At 40.6% G+C, this 22,031-nt stretch overlaps 1 protein-coding gene across 1 annotated transcript in view; it reads right to left on the bottom strand.

Moving 5' to 3' along the window:
• Positions 1–12,217, bottom strand: part of dock5 (dedicator of cytokinesis 5) — a 56,896-nt gene extending 44,679 nt beyond the window's left edge. Inside the window, exon 1 of the mRNA XM_028456827.1 lies at positions 11,864–12,217. Coding sequence (XP_028312628.1) covers positions 11,864–11,906 — 43 coding nt within the window. The 5' untranslated portion in view covers positions 11,907–12,217. The remainder of the gene's footprint in view (positions 1–11,863) is intronic.
• Positions 12,218–22,031: the final 9,814 nt, after the last annotated feature.

The raw sequence follows: 22,031 nt of genomic DNA, 5'->3' as shown, positions 1-22,031 counted from the left end.
GCGCAACGTAAAATTGCATTCAGTGCAAACACAGCGGATGCAGACAAAGCTCTGTTGGGTAAGCCGACCCAACATAAGTCTGAAGTTAGAAACCATCTTATTAATATTCAAGTAAAATTTAGAAGATCAATCAATCATTACTGATCTGAAATCGAATTGTGATTAATGAATTTAAAACCTACTTAATTGTAATCGAATCAATTCAGGAAATTGTTCATGATACCCAGCTCTACGTACTGCAAAATTTTGTATAAATACCAATTTTGTATATATACCAAGTAAACACAGAGCCAATATCATCAATACCAATACTTTCTAAATACTAAGGTTAAATTATTTTGTGAAAAAAGTTTATAAATGATTAAAAAATACTTTATTATCCTTCACCGTCATTCTTGCCAGGCTCCAGTGATCTCCACTGCTTTTTGGAAATGGGCGAGGTGAAATAATACAGTACCTTGTGTGTAAATATTCAGTATTTCTTTCATAGTTAACGCAAAATGATCAAAATCAGAATCATCCTTTATTAATCCCAGGGGGAAATTGCTTTCGTTACAGCCACTTGAAAAAAATCACAAATAAAAGAAAAAAACGTTTAACAAAGACCAAAGAAAGAATAAACATGAAATAAGTGTATAATTAAGTAAAAGACTGTTAAAAATAAGGATCAGATACACACACATTGCAGTAGTAAAAAATTAAGTAAGATTATTATTATTAATAACAACAACAACAACAACAATACAAATATACAAATTATATACAAATATGATATTTTAAAAAAAAATACAAAATGTACAAAATGATCATTATAATCAATCTTCCAGGGCCATACTATAGTCAGTATATTTATTTGTGTTAATTTCAGTAAATTAAGCATTTTTTATTTAATTTTATGTGCTTTTTTTAACCGCTGTTATATTATCAGTACACATTGTATGGCAGTATGGTCACATACACATTTATCGGAGTTAAATTGTTCTGTACATAACCGTTCTCTAGTTACACTTGTTATATTATTAGAACTTCATATATCATTCCTGTCTTTTTGTACACACTGTACATGTATACACACTGTACTGTAAATGTAAATTTCTCCGTTGCGGGATAAATAAAGGATTATCTTATCTTAAATAATATTTTCTAATGAACTAAAGCTATTCGGTTTCAGGCCATCTCAAAAACAATAAATAATGATGAGTAACATATGACCAGTTGCACTTTTAAAGATAATATTAACTGATAGTGAAGACGACTACTCTTATCAACCTGGATATTCTGGGTCTGTCGGAACAGGGAATGGGCGACGCCTCTCCTCCTCCGTGTCTGTAGCTCAGTGTTTTGTGCCGCATGATTTTCCATACGCTTGCCTTGTATAAATTTGTTGTGTTACCGCTATATCTTACAGCCTTTTATACAGCTTACACTTGAGCAGCAGCCCTGACAGACAGTCAGGTCGCCTCTTTGTTGAAACTGCAGTGGTCAGTGCGCACAGGAGAGAAAACAAAACTAGAGGATCGATCTTTTTACACTGGTATCATTCAATACCAATATTGACGCTGGTATCGAATCGATACTATAGATATTTTTGGAGAGACTCGCACATCTCGTGCACACATGACAGAGAGAAATATCCCATCACAGCCACAGTTACTGCTTGCACCTAATTAAGAGTGATAGATCAGTCATAATACCATAATGACCATCTTCAACAGCCAAATACCTACAGCAATAATTTCATCTGAACAATCACTTCTCCCAGTACTACAAACACTATTATGGGACTATTCACTAATAGTGATTGAGTATCTTACAAACCAGAAGTTATTACATTAGAAAGTGGAACTCTGGCTAAAACAGCAATACAGGTGCTTGTATATCATTATCTACTTTATCTAATTTAAAATAGATTAATGTATATTTCATGTGACTAATTGGTTAATGTTTGGTTAAAAAATGAGTACATCCTGAAAGTAACCCTTAAGAAACACATAGCGTGCAAGTATATACATTTTTAGTGAGCTACTATAGTGCTACAGTAACATTGTAACATGGCAATCACTAAAAGAGGCATAGATACTGTGATACTATTTTAAGTTTGTATCACCCAGCCATGCATCTGCCTCTAATCATGTCAACAGTGACAATGGTCCATTCACCAACTTGACACACTTGACCACTTGAGTCCAAGCCCAGCAGCAACATGGCAGGATGCCAATGATAACGAGCCGTGGAACGTGTTTGGATGCTTCTCTGTCTAATCTAAAAGCATCCGTCTGCGGATCCTCAGCACAGCTCATCTCATTGGAACAATAGCTTTCTATTACATTTATGACACTGAGCTTGTAAATTGCAGGGCCAGATGTAAAGTTTAACAAAAGCTCATTGACAAGAGCTGACCGTAATGTGCATATTTACTATTAAATCAGACCAAGCTTGAATGATTTACCATAGAGGATGATTAACCAATAAACAAATACCGAAAAGTGTAGAAAGCTGCCTTAAAACATGGAGTAGCTTCTAGTAACTCATCAAAATTAACTTAAAAAAATGTATCAGCACTGTTACAGTGAATCTCTCCTGTGTTATGACCAGGAAAAAAAACACAAAATGATGGGGCACCAAATCTACTGAAATCAATGCACAAACAAAACACGTTTACAGCAACGCAACTTGCTCTAGAAGACAAACAGTTAGACCCTGATCCAATCAGCTAGCCGAGTGGGAAATATTAACTCTAACATACAAAAAATTACTTTGAACTATCTAATGAAGAGAAACACATACAGATAATGACAACATAAAGTCATTAGTCTAGACACAAGCAGTTCATGACATCACAACCTCTCAATAATGATCATCTTCTTCCATGAAAATTCCCAAAGTGGGAAAACCTGCAAAGTGGCATTTTATTGGTTAGGTTAGGTCCCAATCCAGAGGCAGATCACAAAGAAGCAATTTTTGTACCTTGTTGTACCACATTGTATTCAGTTCTTCCACTTTTTGCCATTCTTCATCTACATTCCCTTCTTGTTGGACTTTACGTTAAAAATGAAGTGTGTTCTCTATTTCTGTGGATTTATTCAGCACAGCTAGTGTAACACCTACAATCCCAGGACATTTAAGACCACTTTTGAAACTGATTTGAATCTGAAGATGAGACAGTACTACACTTTGCATGACTGAGAAGAACCTCCATGGATCACAACTGTGTTGGATTGATTTTCACTGCTCTCTGCGACCATGGCTCAGGTGGTAGAGGGTGGTCTACTGATCGAGAGGTTGGGGGTTCGATCCCAGTACCTGACTATGTGTCGAAGTGTCCTTGGGCAAGACACTGAACCCTAAGTTGCTCCCAGTGGTCGACTAGCGCCTTGCATGGCAGTCCTGTCCCACTGGTTTGTGATTGGGTGAATGAGCTGATATGTAAAGCGCTTTGAGACTGCTTCAGAGTGGTGATAAAGTGCTATATAAATCTAGTCCATTTACCATTTTACCATTCTTCTGTTAGAAAGTCCTTCAAGCTCATCCATCAAATATGCCTGTTCTCAACTTTATTACTATTAATAGTTATTAAAAAAAAGACTACATTAGGTCCGTTTGGGTTGCCAGTGGAAACTGTCTTATCGGACAGGGCAGATGCCTCACTTCATGTTGGCAAAAAAGTTAAGTAACTTTTCGGGTTTTTTTTATTTTATTTTTTTTTTTTAAATCAAAAATCTCAAACAATCAGGTTCTTCAGAAGTGGAGCAAAGTCACCATTTCCTGGTAAGCAGCTCTAATCATGTTTGACATTGACAAGGTTAGGATCTAAAAGAAAATTAAAAAAATAATTGCATTAAATTGTGCTCAGGAGAATACCAATATAATTTTGTAAATACTAAATCTTGAGCAAGTAACACTCATGGAAAAATACATTTTTCTGCTCATTATGTTAAGTAGGAGCCACTCAGTGATTAGTGGCCATCTTTCAGCTAAAGTATTTGTTTGAATTCCGTCCTTCTGGGTTAAGTTTGCATTTTATTCCTCTAATATATATATATATATATATATATATATATATACTGTAGGGATGTGAATCTTTGGGTGTCTCACAATTTGATTTGATTCAAAATCGATTCTCGTTTTAACCAATTTTTGTTTTAACGGATTCTCAATTCAAATGATTTTCGATTCAAAAATGTATACAATGCATACTGTGTTAAGGCAAATTACGGCATCAAAACATTACAGTTTATATAAGATAATTTTAAATAATCTGATTCCAATGATGTTATCACACAAAGGCAAACTTAAGACAAAAGGTAACTGGGGTGCTTGGTCGGTGCGCCTGGGGGCCAGCGGGGCGGCTTGCAGCCCTCGGCGACTATGGGCGTGGTTGTCGTCCCTGGGGGCGCTGCTCTCGATGCTGCTTCCGTTCCGGGTCCTTCTGGCCTGGGGTCCAGACCCTGCTGGCTCTGGGCCCACTGACGGGCGCCCGCCGGCTGCCCATTCCGCGCGGCTCTGGCCGTCTGCTGGGCGGGGGCCTTGGCTCCCCTGCTGGGGTCTCGGGCGGGGGGCTCTCTGGGCCCTTCCCTCGGGGGGTTGGGTGCTTGGGTGTGGGTGGGTGGGGGGGGCTGGATGCTGGCGGGGGGCCTTGGGGTTGGGGGTTGGGGTCGGTGGGGGGATGCGCTGGGTGCTCGGCTGCTTGGGGCTTCCTCAGCACCTGGGGGGTTGCTCGGCCGCAGGGGGGGTTGCCTGGGGCTCCCTGGCCTCCGCTCTTTCTGCTGGCCTGGCTGCATCTGCGGGCCCAGGGCAGTTCCTGGGCTTGCAGTAGCGGATTTTTTTTTTTTTTTTTTGCACACATGCTATTCTTCTATTCTTCCCCACCTTTTCTATTTCCTGTCTTGAGTCTCTCCTCCCTGCTCCCTTTCCCCTCCCCTTCCACTTAGGTGTAACACTGCTCTCCCTTTTTATATCCTCCCTATAATAAAAGATTTCTTTCCCTTCCTTAGGGAGGGCTGGTGATGGTCACAATTAAGCAATAAAATAAATCAATGTATTTTATTGCAAAAACAAAATATGCATAAAAAAAAATAAATAAAAAAAAAAGACAAAAGGTAACATTTATTCATGTTAAACAAATAAAAATGTACTTACTACATAAAAATGCCTAAATAAAAGCTTAGGCCAGCTGCCCCTTTCTTCCAGAAGTATGTCTCAATTCTCAGTGACTACAAGAATACGTTAAGGCCTACAAAAAATAAAGCTTCAGTTAATAAATAAAATTGCCTAAATAAAAGCTTAGGCTGGCTGCCTTTTTCTCTCTCATAAGTGGCCCATTTCAAAATACACAACAACAAAAATGGTGTTTTCTTTGATATTTCAAAAATCAAATTGAACAAATAACACAGCAAACTTGAACTGCTATGTTATGTGATTTCTCAACAAATCACATAACAAGGGTAGACACATCTTGGGCTTGGTGTATAGGATTACACAGTCCATAATTGTCAATGTTGAATTACTGTCCTTCAGGAACATCTAGGTTCATTTGCAGAAAAAGAAACTGATCTACGTGTTCTGGACTGAGATTGCCTCGCTGTGCTGTCACAATATCTCCAGCGGTGGTGAATACACCTTCCGCTGCAACACTAGTACCAGGGAAGCATAGGTAGTGTTTAGCCAATTTGGCTAGTAGAGGGAAAGCTGTGTCATGGTTCCTCCGCTAATGAAGGGGGTCTGAGAGAGACAGTTATACAGTACATATATATTGTATAACTGCTTTCGTCCTGTTCTTTGTCAGTTTTTTTGTTGTTGTTTTAGTTTTGTGTTTCTACTGTTTTTTTTCATTAAAAAAAAATGATTTTTGAAGTTCATGAATCAATTGAGAATTCTGGATGATTAGAATCGCAATTCTTATGTGAATCGATTTTTTCCCCCACCCCTAATATACTGTATATACTCGGCACTTGAGTTAATAAGCAAATCACAATGCGCTAAAGTTTAGCGACGCTGACAATGTTGTTTCTTTTAGCATGGTTAGCATGGTTAGCAGGGAGCAGCAGCACCAGCTTGAGAAAGCTCTGCAGTCTTTAAAGTCAGCGGTGTGGAAACGAGAAACATTGTTTTATACGTATGGTATATTCAAATGAAAACATTTCCAACATGACTTCAAATCTGTGACTCCATCACCCAGTGATGGAGCAGGGTGGCCAAACAGGTAACACCGTCATCTAAAAAGCAACAGTCGTTCCTACGTGCCTTTGTTCAGACATACTTTACTTTCAGAGAAACACAAAAAATAACAAAGTCAGTTGTGTTCATCGCCAGGGATTTGCAGCCATTTTTGGTGCTTGGAAATGTGAGCTTCATCATGTTTTAAATACTCTGAAGGATGCACGTTAGAAAATAAATGGCCAGTTTAAGTTTACTGAAGTACAGGTTTATTTATTGAAAGTAATTAATTTTTGTTTATTTGTATTTTTGAATGAATATTTCCCTTGTTTGTATATGGGTTGCCAGAGTTAAATATTTGTCCTTTGGAATGGTTATTTTATTTTATATGTATTTTATAAAGTTTTGTTTATTTTAAATCATACAATACACAGGAATGTGTGTAAATCTTGTTTTGCTTCAAAGTAAGATTAAAAATGAACAAAGTAGGCGTAGCTCTCTTTCTCAATCCCTTGCTGTTCTTTAAAATTTACTTAAAACACTTTTTAATGACACACTTTAACGGCCCGGGCCGTCAGAAATAAACCGAACTGTGAACCATGATCAAAAAAGCAAGGTACGTATTGAACCGTAGGCTGACTGTTGCATCCCTAATACAGTATATATATATATATATATATATATATATATATGTTAAAATTATTTTTACTAAGAGTTAGTGGGTATGTGTGCATGCATATGTGCATGCGTTTTTAAACCGTGAATAAACAGGGTATGTTTAGGATAAGTGGGTAGAGAAGTCTGATAAACGGATAGATGAAAGTTTTGGAAACATTGGTCTGGCTACAGTGACAACAATCCAAAGCTCCGGCCTCAAATGACTCCCATTTAAAGAAATGGCAGTAAAATTGCTGGCGAACAACTGTAAGGTATTTGTAATCTTATGATTATGTCTGCATTAACCAACACACCATCACAAATGCTACCCCAACGGAAGCTGCCATAGTTTGCTATAATGGATTGAATCTTGTGAGGAAAGCATGTTTATTTAATGTGTGTGCGCCTGTTACTCTGGTACTTGGATGCACCCTGCTGTGTGGCTAGAATAAGCTGAGATATTTAAACCACATCTGGATAGCTGGATGGTTAAGTTAATATTTTGGAAAGCAAACCTAACAAAAACAATAGTACTGCATGTTCATCTGTTCTAGTTACATTCAGGCATTGTTTTAAGTTCCATTCTCAACCATTAGTTACATTCGTTGTGCTAAATATTTACTTTCACACATAAAGATTCTATAAGTATAAGACATATATTTGACATAGTAATGTCTGAGTAAAGAGTGTTTCGCAACAAAATTATTCTGCTACGGTGCCTATGTGCCTCAAATGTGTCCCAGCTCAGTAGTTTCGAGCCATCAAGTGACATAGCAGGATAAAAAAAACTAACAACCATGCTAAAGACACTTTTAAGCATTGGTGCTCTAACAAGTCCTAATATAAGGTCCTTTAAAACCTATTATAAACTAAGTCAGTTAAAAGTACTAACAAGTAGGTTGAAGGTTTCAAAGTCTTGATGACATTGTCCTTTTCCCCCTTGCCTTCTTTTGTTTTGTTTTTTTATAAGTCGTGGCCACAGTAAAAGTCATCTGCCACCACCTCTTATCATTTCCTTTATTGATGCTGACACCATTTAAAAGCTTCAAAGTTTTATCTTTTCTATTAATATATTGTCAAGATAGTTCTGTAAACAACCCTAAAATTGAATTCAGGATCAGAATATTAGGTCGGCAGCAACCCCCAATGTGTGCAGTGTTCATATTCTGAACTTTTTCAGTGAGCCGATCAGAACTCATACTCTGGGTGTGTTACAGCATTTACAACTAATGTAGCCTCAAGCAAGAACTCTCCAACACTGTTATGAAACAGTTTCATATTTCAATCCTTCAAATCTAAAAAGTGCTTTCTGTGAAACCATGGTACAGCTACTCTCATCAGGTTATGACACCATTACTGCCACATCCCAATCTCCAAATTAACCACATTATCCTGTTATCTCACATCATATATATAAGATATGATCTGACATACAACATTGTTGTGTGCGGTCTTTGAACACCGCCAGGGTTTACTAATGGAATTAAAACCGTGTAAAAGGTGTGATGACATTTCAAGGATTAAATGTGATGTTTGTGATTCTTGCCCTGTTATTTAGGGAGAACAGCAGAAGAATAAGACAGTCTTTGCTGGATGACTTTGAACAGCACACTGGAGTCTGAAAGGATTAAACATCAGCAGTTTAAATGTCATATAAAACTAAAGAGCACACATTAATGTTGCAGTACCAAACACATTCCTTGTTCAGTTTAATGTGATTTCACACGTGACAGCGCATAAACGTACATTTCAAACCAAAACAATGATTGGGTCAAGAAGCACAAAATGGACAAGCAAGTCAAGGTAAATGCATTTTTTTAAATTGTGATCACTAATTTGTAAAAAAAAAATAATAATAATTAAAAAAAAAAGTAGTAATTAATGATGGGTCACTAAAGGTAAAAATGATCACAACCCAAAATTAACATTTCACCAGAAGTCGTCATAGCAGATTTGGTTTGAATCTCACCTGGGACATGACTGAGGGATGGTGAGCAAGTCCCTTAACCCTAAATGCTCCCCAGGACCCTCCAATTGGCAGCCCACTGCTACCCCTCAGGGAAAATGGGTAAAATGCAGAGAAAGTATTTTATTACTGTGATTAACAAATGTTACATTATCATTATTATTCGGACCAGGAGAGATTCTGTAATTACATATCAATTACTGTATTATTATTAGATTACAATTTGCATGACAGACAACAAAGGCCATTACTGCCACAACTGGGAATTGAAACCATGTCCCTAAAGGTGTTTCGCAAACAATTTACCCCTGCTCCTCCAAACTTATCGCATAGATTCTCCAACTATAAAACATTTGTGCACTCAGGGCTTAGAATCCTTCCTACAGCAGAAAAACAAGGTGAATTCATTTTGCCCAGTTGCAGGACGTTCCTTCTGGCCAACAATATATCCACTTTACAGCAGGACATGATGTTGGGAGAAGTGCCTGTAGCTTTCAGCACAGTTTCAACAATGAGTCAGAACAGAAACTAGTTGATAGCTGACCTGCGCTGGCCATAAAGTAACCGCTGTAAACTTGACAGGCATACTTTATGAAGGCCGCCACATTGTGGATTTACATGGACAAAAGTATCTGATAATATTAAGTGGATTGCATATTCTCAAACACAAATGCAGGTCAAAGAACCACACCTTTATGCCTTACACAACAGTGGGATTTGGTAAATGGTAAATGGACTAGATTTACTGTATATAGAGCTTTATCACCACACTGAAGCAGTCCCAAAGCGCTTTACATATCAGCTCATTCACCCAATCACTCTCACATTCACACACCAGTGGGACAGGACTGCCATGCAAGGCGCTAGTCGACCACTGGGAGCAACTTAGGGTTCAGTGTCTTGCCCAAGGACACTTCGACACATAGTCAGGTACTGGGATCGAACCCCCAACCTCTCGATCAGAAGACGATCCTCTACCACCTGAGCCATGGTCGCAGAGAGCAGTGAAAATCAATCCAACACAGTTGTGATCCATGGAGGTTCTTCTCAGTCATGCAAAGTGTAGTACTGTCTCATCTTCAGATTCAAATCAGTTTCAAAAGTGGTCTTAAATGTCCTGGGATTGTAGGTGTTACACTAGCTGTGCTGAATAAATCCACAGAAATAGAGAACACACTTCATTTTTAACGGTAAAGTCCAACAAGAAGGGAATGTAGATGAAGAATGGCAAAAAGTGGAAGAACTGAATACAATGTGATACAACAAGGTACAAAAATTGCTTCTTTGTGATCTGCCTCTGGATTGGGACCTAACCTAACCAATAAAATGCCACTTTACAGGTTTTCCCACTTTGGTAACTGGTTTCTAAAAGCACATTTTTAGAGATGCAAAATCCAAGTACAATGGTTCTTAACCTGGGTTTCATCAAACCCCAGTGGTCATGAGTCGCTCTGAGGGGTTTGGTAGGGGTCAAGACAGTAAAAACGTGATACCAAAAAAATGTCCATGATAAGCAAGTTTATTCAAAGATAAACTACCATAACTTGAATTAATTCTAAATATTAATACATAAAATTATAAATTAAAAGTGTTTTAAACAAATCCAAGGGCTTACATGTGTGTGTCCGAATAAGATGCATACAAATAGTTATATTTTGAGGAAATTGTTTTTCTAATTACAAAAGGTTTGGATGATGCACCGATGAAGCCTGCAGAATTTCGAACCTCCAATAAGGGTAAGAACCACTGTCCTAGTATTTTTGTGGAAGGAAGGCCAAAACAAAAGAGACCTCACATTGCATCAGGATGTACAAAATCCATGTGGATGTTATTGAATGTTATAGCAGACCATAGACCCCCTAATATGTCCCCATCCAGCATTTAAAGACATCCAGCCTAAAATGCAAATGAAGCAGAAAGAGAAGCACTCAACAGTTATTTGGTGTCAGCTTGGCCTTGCATTAGTGGAATATGCTGGGCAAACATGACTGATCTGTGCCGCTACCACCTCACATGATGCAGGACTTAAATGTTAGTGAGTCTGACACACACCTCTATAGCAGAGATGTTTTATAATACCTAACCTTTTAAGGCAGTGTTTCTCAAATGGGAGTATGTGTACCCCTAGGGGTACACAATGGCACTCCAGGGGGTACTTGAGAGAGAGAGAGAGCCCATGTGGGGTCCCCTGAAATTTCTGAAAAATGTTACAAATTGTCATTTTTATGTTTTTTTTTATTAATACATCACACAATCTAAAACAACTGTATTTCTATATGTTCACTTTGTGAATATCGTTGAACTAAAATGCTGTAAAGAAATATACATATCTGAACTCAAACATGATTGAAAACTGATAATAAAAAAATGTCTTTGGGGTCACCAGAAGTTCTTGATTTCAAAATGGGGTCACGATCCAAAAAAAGGTTGGGAACCACTGCACTTAATACAGTTTCTTTCTACTTACAAAATGAGATTCTTTAAAATGTGTGTTAGCACTCGTTCATTCCATCATGATGCTCTACAGTTGTTTTTAAACAATTTTCTAAGCACAATGTTGTAGTCGACAAAGGTGGTACTTGGATTCAGCCAAAAAAAAGTTTGAGACCCACTACTTTAAGGGTCTGGTTTCAGCATGGATAGTGGGGACTACAGCTCTTGGACCATTGGTGTTTATAACTATGATATATTTGTGCTTAAACAATGTCAAATGTATCTGTTCCAACCTATTTTGCCTTTACGTAAATATAAATGTCACTGAGCAAATTAGACCGGAGTCCATGAAACTCAGGAATGACTACTATGCTCATTTAACTTTGCTGGCTCTCTTCCACTTTTCCTCCCCACCACCTCCTTTATTACCCCTCATTATCCGATTAAACACGTATTCAAGACAAACTGGTTGAATGAGTTAACTTGGACTCGAAATGTGAAAAAGCGTGAAGCTGAATGTGAGACGACAAACAGCGGCAAGGCTGTGGAGCAGCAGACAACAATAAAGAGTTACTAAACTTCTTCTAAACTGGGTTGAAGTTACTGGAAGTTTACGAGGCCACTTTTCCCAGTGTAAGACTGAGCACTCACCCACTCCGTACTTCTCCTTCTTCGTGGGAATCCAACGGGTCATAGTGAAGAAGTTTAGCTACGGGCTAAATAAATAACTATGTACACTTGTTAAAGGCGGACGGGTCGTGTTGTCCTACGCATTCCGAAGCCACAGTTCCGCCATCATGCCTTGTGAACTGGGAGGGGAGTGGATCACACACACACACACACACACACACACACACACACACACACACACACACACACACACACACACACACACACACACACACACACACACACACACACACACACACACACACACACACACACACACACACACAGTAGCTTCAGGAACTCACTCAGGCTCCATCGATACCTGCAGCCCTGTGTCGGTGTCAGTGAGCCGCTCGCTCCATGACTGACCACAGACACGCGAAATATTCATTAAAGTCTGCCAGATAAACCAGCGACGTGTCAAAGCTTTTTCCTGTTTATTGGAAAAAGCAGATTTATGACTTAACGTTGTATATGTGAGAAATTGGACCACACTGTGCAGACTAGTTAATTAAAAACACAATTATTACGATTAAAACACAATTATTGCGGTAAAACCACCAAAATAACGAGCTTAAAGGAGCCAAATTATCCATATATTAAACCAAAGTAAGGGAACACGTTCACACTTTGCTCAGGTAATAGATATTTAAAAAACACACACACACACACACACACACACACACACACAAAGCAACGTCTTCACTTCCAGTCCTCTCTCAGATGTTCTCAGGGCATCATGGTAGGTCCCTAACTTTTTTTTTTTTTTTTTACCTTGTCTGCACATGCTGTCAAAGGTCAACACTAGAAGAAGTGCAATCATTATGAGACAGCATTGCATGTTTTGTTATTGCAATAAAATAAATTGGTGACTCAAGGTAGGAAATATAAAGGGTGGGGAAGAATAGATTATTTTACAGTGAGGGTGAGATGTGAAGTTGTAGAACACATTGTGCTTATTATGTTGTGTCATCAAGCCAGTATAGTGACAAGAGTGAAGCTTAGCTATAAAGTTGGTGGCTGTGGACAGGGGGAATGAGTGAGTGGTAGTACCTAAAGCAGGTATTTGGGATTATTGTGTCTAAAGTTAAGCCCAGTATGAGTTTTATCCCACATCCCAAGGCGTGCCAGTGCATGGTAGACGTAGACCAGTGTATGTGCAAAAACCGCTAGCGCAAACCCAGGAACTGCCCCGGGCCCACAGATGCAGCTAGGCCAGCAGAAAGAGCGGGGGCCAGGGAGCCCCAGGCCACCCCCCTCGGCCGAGCAGCCCCCTAGACGCCCCCAAGATCACAGGCAGAGAGGCAGCCACTGCCCCCGCACACACATCCGAGGAAGCCCCAAGCAGCCGAGTACCCAGCGCATCCCGCAACCGACCCCAACCCCGAGGCCCCCTGCCAGCATCCCGCCCCCACCCACCCACATCCAAGCACCCAACCCCCCAAAGGGAGGCCCCAAAGAGCCCCCCGCCTGAGACCCTAGCAGAGGAGTCAAGGCCCACGCCCAGCAAACGGCCAGAGCCGCGCCGGACGGGCAGCCGGCGGGCGCCCGCCGGTAGGCCCAGAGCCAGCAGGGACCGGACCCCAGCCCAGAAGGACCCTGAACAGAAGCAGCACCGAGAGCAGTGCTCACAGGGACAACGACCATGCCCATAGTCGCCGAGGGCATCAAGGGGACGCTGCAAGTCGACCCGCCGGCCCCCAGGCTCACCGACCGAGCACCCCAGAGCGCGCCAGATCTCCTTTCCTTGATGCCACCGGCGCGATGAGCCCCAGACAGCCCCGCCCACCACCCCCCGCCCCCCAGCAAAGAGCACCACCCCGGAGCGCCAAGCAATCCCACCCCAACCCCAACGTAGACGCCAGCACCTCCCAGCGCGTCCACTCCCCACACCGGCGCGGCAGGCCGCCCCGGACCCACACACCCCCAAGGCAACCAGGAGATGAGACAAGCTCCAAGCAGCACCCGTCGAGAAGGGGCACCTCCACGTCCCACCAGGCCGGCACCGCCCGGAGAGACCCTGCAAAGAGAGCCCCAGCAACACCCCTCCAAACCCCCCAGAGACCCACGCCACGCCCGATCGCACCCCCCCGATCTCTACACAGTGGCCCAGCCATCAACAGAGGGGCCGGGCCCCCACCCTGTTATGGTGCCTCTCCATTCCGCAATGGAGAGGCACTTCCCTATCCCCTGAGTGAATGTGTGTGTTTAGTGAATGTACGAAGTGCTATTAAAAAAAGGTGGCTGGAGTGTAGCGGTGCTCCCCATTCAACCTATGTGTATACAGTATATGTGTATGTGGTGCAATAGCTCCGGAGGGTGGAAGTAGTGGTCCCACCCTCCGGGGGGTAGTGTGTTGAGGTGTAATTAAAATTGGAGGGATTAGTAGGGCAGCCAGAGGTGGGGGTGCCGCCCCCCGCGCCACTACTTAGCCCGGCCAGCGGAGCAACCCACAGCAACGCCCGCCACCCAACAACCCAGGACGCAAGCGTCGCCCCCAAGAGCAGCCACCCCCACCCCGGAACCCCCTGTCCCGAGGCCATGAACCCCACCACCCCAGGCCCCCAGACGAGCCAACCCCCAGGCCACCCACCCGGTGCAGCAATGCCCACCCCCAAGCGAAGGCCACAGCCCCCCCCCCCCACCAGCATCCCGGGCTGACAGGAGCCCCCCGCGCCAAACCCAACGGGAGAGCAGGCACAAAGCGAAGGTGGAGGAGGGGGGAGGACGAGACAGGGGGACAGAGGGCAAGAGGAAAGAGAAACACGCAGGCCCCCAGCCTCAAGGGCCACCCAGACGTGCACAGAGGGGGCAGGAGAGCAACACCAAACCGCCCAGGGACCACAAGAGCACCCAAAAGGGACGCGCGCCCGAGCGGAGGCACCCAAAACACCCTAGCAACCCACCCAAGCCACCCAGGTCAAGGCCACCCCACAAGGCCATGGAGGTCCAGGACTACAGTTAGATACATACATAGACTGTAGAAAATACATACATAGAAATGCTCACCTTTGTGGGCGTGTCTGTTTACATGTTAATCACGGCAGAGAGCTTCCTGAAGGCGCGGCTTCTCCAGCTCAGTGCTGCTCAAATTCGTCATCTAAGTGGGAACACATCATCAAATAGGAGCGAGGTGTTTGGGCTCGCCCTGCAGTAAGAAAGGAGCAAATCATCCTCTAACTAACGATTGAGGGAATCAATGAAAAAAATACATTGGGCATCTAATGTAATTGCGATGCCCATATCAAATCAACAACACATAAATAAATACGTGGGTTTACCTCGTACACAATCCAGAAATGTGTACGAGGTAAATTGGATTCTTTAAAATGTTTGCAGGAGTGAATGGTAGTGTGAATGTGGTGCCTCTCTATAAATATTTTTATGTATTTGCCTCGCAGCCTTGTACAATATAAAGCATGTTCACAAGATGAATGATTGAATAGGGAATGAATTATATTTGGGTCTTGTTTAGTAATAGGCCGGGGGGGGGGGGGGGGACTCTACAGGATGTTTGATGTACAAGAGGTGGATCAATGCAAGTTTCGGTCTACATTTGTTCATATTTAAAACAGGTTTGTTTGGGATATAAACTTTTGATTTGGACCTGCAGAATATTTTGGATTTCTACTGAACATATGTAAAGAACTTAATCTAAAAATAATACCAGGGTGCAAGAGAGTAATTGTAACTACCAAGACAAATTCCTTGTACTGTCCTTAAAACTGTACATGGCCATTAAAACATTTCTGATTCTGATTCTGAAATAGATTTAAACATAGATAGACTTGTTGAGTTTACAACAGTTTGATATGTGATCAGACTTCAGGCAGTTCCCTCCACCCTTATACAGTGAATTCATCAACAGCTGTTGACTTTGAAATCTGGTGGCCCACTCATGTCATATGTGTTTACTTATTGCTGGCACCCATCAGCCACATGTTGCTGTCAGTTACTTTTACCCATCCAGTGTTTTTAGTGTCTGCCGCTGTCATGGCCATGTGGCCCTTTTGTTCCAGCTAGAGTCACACTAGTGCTAACCTCACACTATAAAAACTGTTTTTTTCTACTAAGCCACGGAGAATATGTCAGCAATAAAGACACAATCTGTGACCAGCTACACTTCTTTTCATATCTTTATTTGGAAGTCAAATGTTGTACTTATGGCTTGAGTATATCTGCAAGTCTAACCTTGTACATTTTCTATGTCTTTCCCGCCCGGCAGAGCTTTTTTTTTCTGCAGCATGTTAAACAAATCTTTTTTCCAGCCAGTTATTCAACTAAAACTGAGACAAAACAGCATATCTGGAACAAGAAAAGTAGACTTGTATGAAGAATTTCCGAGATTTAGATTTGAACCGCTATGCCTGATTATTTTAACCTACTTCTGACTAAGCTGCTGGAGCTGAGTGTTTGAATCCAGTGCAAAAAGTTCTGGAATCATATTCAGGTCCTTTTCACTCCAATTTCTTCCATTCACTCTTCTTTTACAATATTTCTTACAATAAACCTCAAGAATTCCTCAGGCCATGCAATGGGTATAAATTTATTTATTTATTTTTTAAAAAGGAATGCAATATTGCCCTCACCTGATTACTTTGTGTTACTGCATACATTTGACTGACAAACGCAGCTTTTAGTATCTAAAACCTGTGCGGCTTAGTGGACTTAGTGCATCCTGATGTAGCCTTGGCAGAAATCATCTGATGCAGACGAGCAGTTAGATGGCTGTGGATGCTGAACTTGAAAGGACTTTGATAAGCAATGTTGAACTCTAGAGTTCACCTGAAGTTGAAAACACTCCATAAAGCACCAGGAGTTGACAGGCTGAGTAGAAATCTCCCCCAGCTCTCATCTCCCAAGTTAGATCAAGTCGTTTTAGGCCTCAAACATCCTAAAAATAAGAGCCCTTGACACAAAAGGCTCCTAAAATGAAAGAAATAATGATCCATACTCAAACTGTTTCCCAAAAGATTAAAAGAAAAGGCGAGGGCAAAGACTGTTTATTCTTGTTTACGGCATCAAAGATTAGAGGCAGTCCTGTGGGAGAGATGACAGTGATTGTAGTTATTGTAGAGGAAAATGGAACCTCATACTGTTTTTGTCCTGATTTATAGATATAGCCTACTCCGCTCTGTTTACTTTGCCCTATAGAATTTTCTCCCATTTCCCAAAAATATATATAAACCTACTAAAAACAATTCGGTTGATAGTAAGCACAACTCCTATCTACTCACCACCTTCAGGATTTCATTATTGTTTGTGAAATGCTTGCCTGAATGTATGCCTCTGGGCTGTTACTTGCATAGCACAAAGTTCCAATACTTTCTAATGAATACAGCTCCACTTGATATGACTCATTACACTAGTAGGTGAAGCCCCACCCTCCACAATAATATCTATGCCAGGTTATAAAATGTTTCGTAAAGAGAGACAGGGTTTCAAGGGAGGGGAGGTCATGATTTATGCCAATGACACTTTCAATTGTAATAAAATTCAGGTTGTAGATGAGAATTATTTGGATGTTCTTGGTTTAAATGTAATGTTTAAATGTTTGTCACAGCAAATGTCCTTCATTCTTGTGGTTATTTATAGACCGCCTTCATCAAATGCAGATTTTTATGAAAAGCTGGACATCTGCAAAATAACTTTTTATATTGGGTGACCTAAATGTTAATTGGGAAGTGAAGCAAACTTGAAAAAGGTTATGGATAAAATGGATATGGCTCAGATGATTAAAGGCACTATGAGAATTACAAACTCTATAAGCACTCAGATTGACTTAGCTTTTATAAACTGGCCAGAAAGAAAAAAAATAATAATTTTAAACCTTTGCCAGCCACAGAATCCTTTAGGATACCAAAGCAGGAACAACAAATCTTCATAGATTTAATCCATGATGTAAATTGGGATGAATTACTCTCTGGCATAAACTTGGACAAGGATTGTTCTCAATTCTCTAACAAAATACAGCAAATTATTATACAATTTACATGGAAAATTAAATTAAGAGCTAAGAAAAAGAAACGGTTTTCCCTCATTAAAGGAATCTATTCTGAAATTGATTTGCAGATTTGAGTCACATATACAAAGTAACACATAATTTGGCCCCAGCTCCTCTGGCTGAATTCATTAGCCAAAGAAACAGCTCTGAGAGTGTCAATTGAGGGTCTGCAAGAGGGGACTATGTCATCCCTCTGCGCTGGAGAGCTTTCAGTCACTCGGCTTGCATGGTCAGTGAGGGGCGCCGCTGGGTGGAACTCAATTCCCGAGGAGGTGAAACAGCTAACGACTTACAAGGGCTTTACGAAAAATTGAAAATGTGGCTCATTAACATGTACGTCTTCCAACATTAAAAGACAAGCCTGTAGTGCTGTATTGTATATTTGGATGCCGTAGCTTTTGAAAATGTTTGTTTTGTTTGTTTAATATTGTAACAGGTACTGTGTGCCTTTAGCTATTTTAGTGTGTCACTTATATTGTTGTTGATTTGTCAAAGACTTGTAAATTGTTGTTGATTTGTCAAAGACTTGTAAATGTATTATCAAAATGCTTTTTTACATCTTGGCCAGGGGACTACAGATGAAAAATAGCCTTCTGGCTAATTCTGGCTTTTTTGACCATGTATGTTCATGTGTTATATGAAATTGCACTGTCCCTTTTCAAATAAGACAATCTAATCGAATCTAATCTAGGTATACAGCCAAAGTTTCTAAAAAAAATAAATTAAAGAAATGGCAGTGGTGGCCTAGTGGTTAAGGAAGCAAGCTTGTAATCGGAGGGTCGCCGGTTTTAATCTCACCTTGGCCATCACTCTGTGGGATGTTGAGCAAGTCCCTTAACCCTAACTGCTCCCCGGGTGCTTCACCGTGGCTGCCCCATGCTCCTCAGGGATGGGTTAAATGCAGAGATTTGAATTGCCACTTGGGGACAAATAAAGTTTTTTAAAAATATTTTTTTTTAAAAGTACAGTAAAAGTGATGCAAGCAGATCAATGTCCTGAGGGAGTTACTGGTCAACTGGCAAGAAATGCACAAAATGAGATCCGAATCAGATCCACCATGCAGTCTGGATGAATAAGTTCAAAACACTACAATGCATACACTGTCCAATGTCTGTGTCCCATGCTAGTTTGTAGTGGCTTGTCGGAGGTATGGGGAGTGAGGGTTGTCAGTTTTCCCACATTTGCAGCTCCTGAAGATGTATGTAAATAGAGAAATAGTATTAAAAGAAATTGATATAGGTTGTGTTAATGTTCTTGCTGGCTGAGATTAATTTCTTCTATCTTCGATGGAAAAATTACTATTATATGTTATATATTATACCCCAACACCTGACATCTAAACTCCTGCTGGTTAGCCCTGAGATTCTCATATTTTTCTTAATTTGACACAATGAAGTAATCTTTGGTCCTCTGCAGTGTTCACATAAAAGCAAAACCCCCAAAATTTTAATGTTGGCTGCCAGAGTCTATTGTTGCAATAAGAGCGAAACCTCCAACACTGATCCCTAACACTGAGATGGCTCTTTGACAGAGTTTTTAATTAGTGTGATTCTTTCAGATCAGCAGAGGGAGCCACATCTCTGATCTCGCTTTCTTTTTCTTTGTGAAGATTTTAAAAAGGCAGGGTTCTATGCCAACACAAATACTTTCTTTCCAGCTGGGGTGATCATCTTCAAAAATTCAGAGAAACCAGTTTGGGTTTTCTTTTTTGCATGAGTCTAATGTTTTAGTTCCAATGTGGAGCCATTTATCTCAGATTTATTTCTTTATTCATCCCAGAGAGAACATGGTAGACAGTTTGTCACTCCATTACATCACCAACACACAGAGATAACATTCATGACTGCAATTAATTATGTATTACCATTTATGTAATTGATGTTGAAATAAGCCGAAGTAGGCTTAAGAAAACTGGAAACAGAAAGAGCTTATCAGTCAGCAATAGAATAGGCCGATGTCTTTTGCTGGAATAGTCTCTAGCAACCTTTGCAACCCTACAAATGATTAGCATGTACAGTATGCCGCTAAACCAGATCAGAACCTTATATAACAAGTTTAATGCTATGACTTTTAGGTGGTATGAGTGGCAAAGCATGGAAATCTGCTCTACATGGGGTCCTTGGTTTCCAAAAAAATCCAAAAAACCTGCTTTAATCTATGCTTGCCATTAACTGTAAAAACTATAAAAACATTACAAGAGCTGTTACTGCACAGTCCAGACTCATTGTGCTATTGTGCCCTGAAATTGGGTCTGCTTTATTGTTTCATAAATGTGTGCAGAAATGTCATCATCTCAATACAGTGCAGTATTTCCTGTGTGTTTTTCAAAATGAAATGTGCTCAACGTTTCATAAGCATTTATTGTAATGAAGAAATACATTTCTTTTCTTGTGCAGCCAATGTTTACTTGGTCTGGATCCAGTCTTTAAAGTATTTGCTTTTAAAGCTGAATCTGGTGAATATGGTGCTGACTTTTATGGCTTCAATTCACTGCCTTTCCTTTTCTAACTGAATACCCATCTCCTGTTCTTTCTGGGATGTCTCAGTGGGTCTTACTGATAGATGCACGTCTCTCTGACGCATTGTGTACCCAGAAAGAGGAGAGAGTCATTGTTCACAGCTCAGATGAAACACAGGCTGAAAATCTCATGAAACATGAAATATGAGTTTTAAAATAATGATACATCCCACCCTACGTCTACTGGGGACCTATCTCCCACAGTGCTCGAGATGCATACTGGCTGTACACCCACATATAAACACACACACAGCCGGACAATAATACATGTGGATTAGTGGGTGGTTGATTGTATTCCAAAGTGCTTTATTACCACCTCAATAATCTCTCTGCTGGATTGCTAGTGTAATAAAGTCCAACAAAATGACCTCTTTTTAAAACCAAACTGCAAAACATTAACAGTATATATATGTGTGCTTTTCAGACGTCCTTGCTAGATTTATCACAAAGTGGTAATTTAAACAATTAAATTGAGTGCTCTCTTGGACGAGAAAAACCTCTGCAAATGAAAGTGTCGATAGGGGCGGAGGGTGGGGTGTGTGATTGGTAGTCTGTCTGAGGACATAGAGGATGGAGGATAGACTGCACACATCGTTTGCGGCATTGCATTGATCAGTTGTATTACACCAATGTTACCGTGTCATTATTGAGAGAGAGCAAGGATTGTAAAACTCCACAGACAACAAAGTGAGGAAACTTCTTATCCCTGTACATTTGGCTATAAGCTATATTGAAAAAGAAAAATTGTTTTGTATGCTTCGGTTTAGGATTCACTTACTATAAGTGATAGTTCCTCCATCTCTGCTGAAGCCTTGAGAAAGCACTTGGCTTCTTTACCTCTTTGCTAAATATAAACCGTTTGTCCTCTACCAAGGTTTATTGCAGTGGGATATTTTTCTGCCTCTCTTCTCTTTTCTCTAATGAAATAATGAAATTGCTTCCTCCTCTCCTTTCTTGTTCGATTGGAGTTGACACTTTGCCAGATTTTTTGGTGCAGCAGAAAAGCTGAGTCATAAAGGATTCAGTGTGCAGTGATTTATGGACAGGGATGTGGAGCAGGGTGAGGCATCAGGAAAAAACAACAGTGTCAGCTCATTGATCAGAGCGATGGCTGGTTAGGATTAACACGACGGCTGACTGAGACAAAATATATCAGTGGCTCACATCTTTCACACAAAACCATATTTGCCCTGTAGCTTGAAATCTGATGATGCTTAGAAGTTTTTTTACGACAGTGATGAAGTTGGATATGTGTTTAATGAGTTGTATTTCTTGGATTTTAATTGAGCAGGAATCTATAGTTGAAAAAGTCTGAGTTTTGCTGCATCTCTCTCTTCTAGTTTCTTCTAGTTTAAAGCTGATTTATTACTGTCGATGGAACTAAAAGCCCACTAGCTTTCATTTGTGTGCATTTCCATCATTGTATCATTCTACATTGATTTACTTGTCAAATATTCCCATTTTGTTTTTGATTGAGGGCCATTTACAAGTATAAAAGCTATGGCCTTATTTGCAAGAGTCAACTACTAATTTTCCTAGGACTTTCTTTGCAATCAATGTTCATCGTATTTGACATTTCCTAGTAAATGCTTGTTTTTTTCAACATCAAATGAAAAGCCTGGAGCGTG

This window comes from Gouania willdenowi, chromosome 9 (assembly GCF_900634775.1).
Source record: "Gouania willdenowi chromosome 9, fGouWil2.1, whole genome shotgun sequence".
NCBI lineage: Eukaryota > Metazoa > Chordata > Actinopteri > Blenniiformes > Gobiesocidae > Gouania > Gouania willdenowi.
The sequence above is the reverse complement of the archived record's forward strand: the minus strand, read 5'-3'. Positions and strand labels throughout refer to the sequence as shown.